The sequence below is a fragment of the Alligator sinensis genome, unplaced genomic scaffold, assembly GCF_000455745.1.
Source record: "Alligator sinensis unplaced genomic scaffold, ASM45574v1 scaffold608_2, whole genome shotgun sequence".
NCBI lineage: Eukaryota > Metazoa > Chordata > Crocodylia > Alligatoridae > Alligator > Alligator sinensis.
In genome coordinates this window covers 168,658-176,733 of record NW_005842527.1, presented here as the reverse complement: position 1 = coordinate 176,733, position 8,076 = coordinate 168,658, and the positions used below count along the sequence as shown (strand labels likewise).

General features: G+C 41.7%; 1 protein-coding gene across 2 annotated transcripts in view; it reads left to right on the top strand.

Moving 5' to 3' along the window:
• Positions 1-8,076, top strand: part of PLEKHG1 (pleckstrin homology and RhoGEF domain containing G1) — a 215,221-nt gene that overhangs the window by 160,749 nt on the left and 46,396 nt on the right. For both annotated transcript variants that reach the window (XM_014523737.2, XM_025213424.1), the window contains exon 4: positions 3,425-3,525. In XM_014523737.2, the coding sequence (XP_014379223.1) occupies positions 3,425-3,525 (101 nt within the window). The remainder of the gene's footprint in view (positions 1-3,424; positions 3,526-8,076) is intronic.

Genomic DNA, 8,076 nt, shown 5'->3' with positions numbered 1-8,076 from the left:
TTGGCATCCCTTTCAGAAGTTACATCTATACTACAACACTGCAGTCGTGTGTGTGTGTGTGTGTGTGTGTGTGTGTGGCTGTGGCTGTGGCTGTGGCTGTGGCTGTCTCCAAGCTAGCTAATTCAGGTGCTGATAGTCATGTAGCTGCAGCTGCTTGGACCTCAGTGCAGACTGCATAACCAGCCCATGAAGCTGCATAAATAATCAGGTGGCTAGCTAATGATAGTTCTTTGGTAATGTTATTATCATTACCCAAGCTAATTAGTTTAAAACTGGCTTGCATAGGTCTAAACAAACTGCAGTCACACCTTTGAACTTGTACCTGTGGCTGCAGCAACAACAACAAAAGATGAGCCAGCACAGTTCCCTGAAGACCTGAGAATGAGATACATGTTTTATGCAGATGTCTCCCTCACTGAAAACAAGCAGTAATGTTTAAGCAACATACTGTTCACTCTAACCTCGGAAAGAAAAACTATTACCATGGCCCCTGACAGATGTTCAGCTATAGGTGCAATGGGATCTGATGCGCAATCCCAACAATTGTGCTTCCTGCCCAGCTATATGTGCATAGTGGGAGGCGTGATTGTGGGATTAGGAATCAGAGCCCCATCATGCCATATTGATGGTGCAGGGGGAGCCCGTCAACTGATCCCTGCTCCCAGTCTTGGGAGCATATTGGAATCAAGGGCTCTGATGTCAGATCAGTTCTGCTCTTGACTGAGTGGGGATGGGCATTGGAGTCAAGGGCTCCAATGAGTCTGCAACTGGGAGCAGCAGCTGATTGGGGCTCCCAGCCTCAGGGGCACATAGGAGCCCTTGACTCCCATGTACAGTGGATATGGTGTGGCAGTCAGCTGATCAGTGCTCCCAGCCTGGGGAGCGCCTGGAAGTCAAGGGATGAGTTTCAGATGTTTCTCTAAAGTACTTCTGGTTTGAGAAGAAATGATGAAATATAGTTCCAAGGAAAAAACTCCCTAAAGAGAACAGTTGTGGCTATGTAATTTAAGCCAATATCAACGTATCTTTGGACAGTTTCCAATACACCAGCTCATGTGGAGCTTTCTTTGATTTTGGAAAAAGTAAGGTCTGATTCTTCATTCCTTCTTAAGAATTGATATGGGACACCCAAGAATGAGTAGATGAAATAAAACTGGTTGAGATGACAATATCAGAAAACTCTGATAGTTTTCTATACACTGGCTTTAAAAACAAAAGTAAAAATTAGTAGCCTCTTGCTCTTGGAAAAATGGAACCCCCATGAAAGGGTGACATGAATGAAAAAAGGGAGGTTTTTCTTTATACGGTAAAACACATTATATGTTTTTTTCATTAAAGCTTGGTGTTTTTCTCAAGCATGTTCTGTCATGTAATGCCATAATTCTGCTGCAATTCATCCTGCAGTACTAAAAATAGCAATAAAACTTTTTAGAGATACATATTCCGTTTGAGCTTTCATATTCATTTTTTGGCTACTTTTTGCTGCTTTTCTTTTCTTTTTCTTTTTTTTTTTTTTTTGCTGGTCCAGAGAAGGTTAATTTATTCCACTCATTCTTTCTTTAAGGTTCTGTTGAAAAGAAGCACAATTTTTATAGCTGCAGCTGGAAGAGTCCCAGATCAACTTTGTATTTGCTTCTGGCTCTTTGACCTACAGCAATCCTTTCTGCCTCCCCAAACTTCTCAAACTGCCTACACTTAGAAAGCTTCTGAGGAAAAACAGAAGGTCAGTTACAGGGTTGAGGAAGCCCTAGGGACTCTGTTCCAATAACTTATTACACAAATATATTTCAACAGGCTTGAACTACTAGGTCACAGGATGCTAGTAGGGGAGTTGGCTTACAGATGTGCAATGCAAAAGTAACACCTAGGCTTTTTGGAGAGAGTAGAGGCTTATTTGTCACCAGCCACTTGTTCGTCTTTCTAAAGACAATGAAGCTACTTTTCCTGCATTGCTGGTAAGGGAGAAGATGCTGGTTTCTGAGGATGGTGGGTGGCAAGAAAAATGTTTGATTGGGGAGGAGGGATGAAGAAGGGGGAAGGGTATTGGAATTTTAAATGAAGAAATGAATGGGATAATAAGCAAGTGCAGCAATGACTAAATCTGATTTTTTATCACACCTGTGGTTGTCCTGAAGCCAGTTTGGTTATACCAGTGTGAACAGGGATAAGTGAATGGAAGCCCCTGTCATTCAAAACTTTCCTCCTGAATGCATCTAAATACCAAATATCAAATTCATACCCAATTAAATACTTTGTCTGGTCCTAATTCTGTTTTGTGTGTGTGTGTGTGTGTGTACAGATAATTTTTTTCTTTAAGACTCTGGAATGCAGTTTTATTGTAAAGATTTTCATGGTCTAGCTGACATTTTGCAGGGTTCCTTCCCTCTAGTGTTGTGGAATGTTGTGTTGCTTTTGGTAGGTTGCCACACCACATTGTCTAACCCCAGGGTAAAAGATTTTATTTATTTTTATTTCACATTGTTTCATCTGTTTTCACTTTTCCTTTATTGTTTTTCTTCCTCCTACAGAGTGGCTCTTATAAATGCGGCAATGTACTGGGTTTCTTGTTTTATAACTTGCGTTCTCCTAAACACTGTGGATTTGTTTGCCCTTATCTGAAGAGCCCGAATACACACTGAACAATAAGGAAAGGTGCACTATAATGCAAGTTGACACATTAGGGATTAGAGCCCTTATCGAGAACAGTAGATGATGTGGAATAGCAATGATCCTGCAAGAACAATACTCTCTAGGTTTTTTCTCTTGTTTATATGCTATTAAATTCATGTACCATAATTCTAGACATGAAAATAAATCTTTTATAGATTATGTGCCAAAGTCATAGGCAATTTAGAAGTATACATGGTACAGTTATGTGCTAACAGATACATATATTGAAGTTCTATCCTGTATGGACTGGCAGCAATTATGCTTTATCCCTTTTGGGATTAAAAGCAAATGATTTTTATAGCTTTTTGAAATAGTTACATTTTCCAAGCCTCTGCTCATTGTATCCTCTGTACTGTTCAAATCCAGGTTTCTTATTAATGTAACTCACTTAAAAAAATGTGAAAGAATGTCACTGACCTTACTGAGACAATAAAATGAGACAATTAAGCTGTCATTGTGGGTGAAATCTGAATACATTTGTGTGTATTGTAGCTAGAAAAATGTACACTCTCCAGTCTAAGCAGCATAAATTAGCATTCAGTCTCAAGCCCTTTTCATGGTTTTGCTGAACAGGTAAGTATTGTTATCTTTCATAATAGAATGATTGTTCAGGGTAGAGCTACTGAGGGGATTACTGTAATAATAATGTGAAACTGATATGAAGGGGACTCATCTTGCACTATTAAAGATAGCTCCATTTACTGATCTAGAAAGGATGAGAGTGTTTAAGGTATCCTTTTCATTTATCTTGCAGGATTACCTTGATTGTATCACTGACCAATCCAAGCTCTCCCTTGGGACAGAAGAGCGATCAGCCCTGTTTGGAAACATACGAGATATCTACCATTTCAACAGGTAAGTTAATATTTGACTGAATGAAAACAAGATAAGAGCCTGCATTAAGGGACAAAACTACTCAGAGAAATACTCTTCTATCAGGTCAATACAACCAATGAATATAAATAAGGAAAAGGGTATTCTTTGATTCTCTACAAGGTTATTTTGTGCTTTTGGTTAGACAGTCTTTGTCCAGAATGCTGATTTTCAGCTGTGAATTTTAGGACTAAGACATTCCCTCAATTTATTTTAATATCTTCTATGTGCTGAGTGTTTGTAGCTTTTCAAGCATGCTTTTGCTGTAGCTCAGTGGTGTTAAAGTCATCAGGTCCCAGATGAGGCAGATAAGTCCCACATGCTGGAGTGGCCCTGCTGGCAGTGTGTGTCTGGAACCAGTCCCAAGCGTAACTGGTAGTGTGCGCCTGGGACTGATGCATGCAACCGCAGTGTGTGGGTCCAATCAGAGACCCACGGGCAGAACTGCAAGCAAAATGATAGGGCTCCATGAGCCAAATCAAGTGTATGGCTTATACCTTTGACACCACTGCCATAACTGACCCTACTGTAACAAACACCTTGAAATGGAGTTCTTGTTTTACCCAAGAAACATCATTATATTTCTACTAAATCATGACCTCCTGAATGTGGCTGAACCTACACTACATTTGGCTCCTGTAGTGTTCTAAACTGTTCAAGCTTCTTGAGTTAATGCACTGGAAGTACAAACAAGCATTCATGGGACCCAGCTCAGGTTTAGGTGGCTTAGTTTAAGCCACCTAAACCTGAATTGGGATTGGTGCATACAAGCATTCACCTCTTGACAGGAGAAGGTGTGGGCAGCTGGAGGTAGGGAAGCTGACAAGTCTCCTGGGGGGTTAGGGGGTCTGTGGTGGGGGAGGGGAGGTGTTGCCTGGTTCATGGGGGCTAGATAGGTTTGGAAGGTAAGAAATACCTTAGAGCTGTGCTGGGAATAAGTGCAAGTGTTCGTTAGGTTGGGTTAGCCCATTTTAGATGTGGTTAACCCATGCTGATCTAAAGTTAGTTCTGTGTGATGGACACACCATTTTTATGGAAAGCCCTGAAAACTCATGTGCATATAGCCATTTAGATCACCCTAAGCTCAGTTAGGGCAATCTAAATGTGATGTTTATATGCACCCTCAGATTCTTCATACAAGAGAAACCCTCTGCATCTTTTACTCATCTATACTGCAGTCCCCAAAACTCCCCACATCCTATCCCAGCATATACTGGTGACTTAAAGAAAATCTTTTCTCGCCTCTACAGGTATTGGATTATGCAGGTCTTTCAACATCTGTAAGTTTAGGACCATGCCTCTTTCAGTTTTGACAGAATTTTTAGAAGGAAATGCTAAATGTCAAAACTCACTGGATTTACTGTCTCATATAGGCTTTCTCCCACCAAAGGAGGATAAGGCCACTATGAATATTGCATTTTGCAAATGACTACAGTTTTCTTGGGAAAAAATTGCTAAGTGAATGTGACACTTGAGAGAGATTGAGTTTCATTCATCAAAATTTCAAACTGAAAAAAGCTCATAACAGTACATCTTAGTTTAAAACTAAGGTATTTAAGAATCAGTTCCTGTTTGAGTGCTAGCTTTTATTTACTTATTTATCTAGGTTTGTAGAACAAGAATTCAAATGCACAACTGATATAGTATAAGAAATCTAGCATCATAACTCGCATTAAATCCAGTTCAGCCAGAAAAAAACCTTAAGCCCTATTCATTGTTTATGCCCTATATCCCTTTAAATAACCATCAGAAGGCTTGCCCATTCCTTATCCCTGAAAAATCTTTTCCCCCAAGAAGAATGAGCTTTGCTTCATGTCCTGCAGGTCAGGAGATTGGTTCTTTCTAAGACCAAAAGTGAATTCTGTAGTTGCAAATTAATCTCAGAGTCCACCTTTGCTGGTATCCTCCCTCTCTGTGATGCTGGATTAAAATGTATCTATTGATTACCGCTGAGAAGAATCAGAGGGGGAGGGGTACATTTTGGTCAGGTAAAGTCCCTTTAGGGTTTTACTGAATCAGTACCTTAAATTTCACCTGGAAACCCAATGCACCCAATGCAGATCATAGAATGCTTATGAAGGGAGTTGCCACATCCAGCTTCTGTCTGGGCATAGGTTGTAATTTGATGGAAAGCTAGTAGCAGTATCTTAAATGTGATGTGACAGAGCCATAATGAGATCACAACTTAATCAGATATAGATTTTTAAAAATAGTTTGTCTCGTGCTCAAACTGTATAAGGAGCATCGGTCAGGAATAAGAGAAGTAATTCCTGACCAACTTTACTGTGCTGGCAAAATCCCCTAGAGTAGGCACAGTTATACCACCAAAACTCCAAATAGACATTAAAGTAAATACTGATTAATAGAACACCAGTTTTTGTATGAGAATACAAGGATCTTCAGAAGTTAAAAAGCTTTTCAGAACATTTTTTTCAGGAGAAATAGTTCTTCTAGAATTGTTGGGGCCTGTCATATACCTAATATTTGAAATTCTTCCAAAGTTCTAGTAATTATCTTTAATATCTTCCAGGCCTCCTAATTTAAAATTCTATGTGGAAATTGTGAGCTTTTAGCCTTATGAGCTTTTTCATTATAGATTCCAATATAGATCCAGGGATTTATTTCTCTTCTGTAAAAATTCACTCCTGTTTGAAACTTGGCATGCAGCTTTTGGGTTCTCAGTGCACTCTCAAGTCTGTTTATTTATTTATTTTACATTTGAAAAAAGTTTAACTTGACTGGTATGAATTACTGCTTTCAATTCCCTTTTTTTAATGTGTGATTTTTACAGTTTCAAAACTACTTTGTTTTCCTAAATGGGAATTTGGCCATTAATCTGAAATGTGGATTTTGGTGCCTAGAGGTATTCATAGAAATGGGGAACAGTTGCTTAACTCTGAAAGGTGCTTATTGTGCACAGATGGTAGGAGTTATTGACCATGGTTTCATAAGGGATTTTAGCCCTGGGATTTTGTGGCTCTTCCACAGAAGTGATAGAGGCTGATTCAGTTCATGGAAGCTTCCTGGAGTTGAACAGTTCTTGGTTTTTAGAAGGCATTGACAGGCAGTGTTAGGGATTGCATCTCTAGCTACCAGTGCTTGCATCCTGTTCCTGACTTTGGAAGCTGCATCTCCAAAGACTAAATGAACCTGTTCCCACTGTCTTTCTCTGTTTGTTGGAGGAAGTTCCCTTACTGTGCCCCCTTCCAAATAGAGAAGGAAAATTCTCTCTCAGTCTGATCCCAGAGGAGTCTTTACAAATTGTTTGCAGTGTAAAAGATGTTTTAAAACAAACTCTCCAGCTCTAAGTGCTGTACTTGCAACCTAAAATAAGTCCTACAAATACAGAAAACGGAGGCTGGAAAGGACCTTAGGAGATCATTCCATCCTGCCAGTCCCCTGCTCAAAGCAGAATCATCCCCATCTGTACAATCCCAGACAAATATTTTTCTAATCTGCACTTAAAAATGTTCAGTGAGAGAGACTTGCACAACATGTCTAGGTCAGGGGTGTCAAACCCACCCAGCCCTTGGGCCAGATCCAAATGGCAGGCCAGATCCAGATCTGGCAGTGACAGTAGCATAAACAGGGAGCCAAGTGGCACTGTGTCAGCATGGCTATTGTTTATCCCCTTCTCACTGAAGGCTATCCCTAGTGAGGCCCTTAATCCCAAGATTTACAGTAGGCTCTATCCCTGAATTCACAGGCCCACTGAGAACCCCATGGGTCAAAGCAAATCAGTTCAAGGGCCATATACAGCCCACAGGCTGTATGTTCGAAATCTTGGTCTAGGTAACCCATTCTAGTGCTCTTGAATTCAGTCCTGCAACAACACGTAGGGCGCTTACACAAATTATGTTTTTTGTGCAGTCGGCCCCCTAGAAGTGTTCTACAGCTGTGACATAACATGTGTATGGCTGCAGGGTGCTTTTAAAATGGCCAATCACATGAAAAATTAACCCTTGATAAACCAGGTATTAGCTGAAGGCACTCTAAAGCAGAGCGCCTTAGGGAACTTGTGTTCCCTTGGGTTAATTTTTCACACCTTTGCATGAGCAAGCACCAGCTCAGGCCAGCCATACCCCTGCAGCTGTCAGCAAGGGAGGGAGGGGACGGGGAGGACAGGGAGCAGCATGCAGTTGCTAACTGGGCTTCGCCTGCTTGGAGCTGGAGGGGGTGTGTGGAATGGAGCCCCCTTGCCTCATGGCCTCCCCTTCCCTCCACCCCTGCTACCCTAGCTGGGGTACAGGGGGGAGCCTGGCTGGGCCCACAAGGTGAGGAGGCTGATTCCACCCTGCCCTCCCCACCCAACTCCAGCCATGGCAAAGCTGAGCCAGTGGCTGCTGCTGCTGCTGTCAAGAGGCCTGGGTGGGGGAAGGGAGCCCCCTCACCTCCCAGGCCTGGCCTGGCTCCCCCCAGTACCCCAGCCAGGGTAGCTGATCAGCAGCCTCCTTGGAGGCTGCTGGAGCACTAGCTGGGACCAGTGCAAGCAGGCTGAAGTCTCCCCAACCCAACCATCCAAATATCTATTGG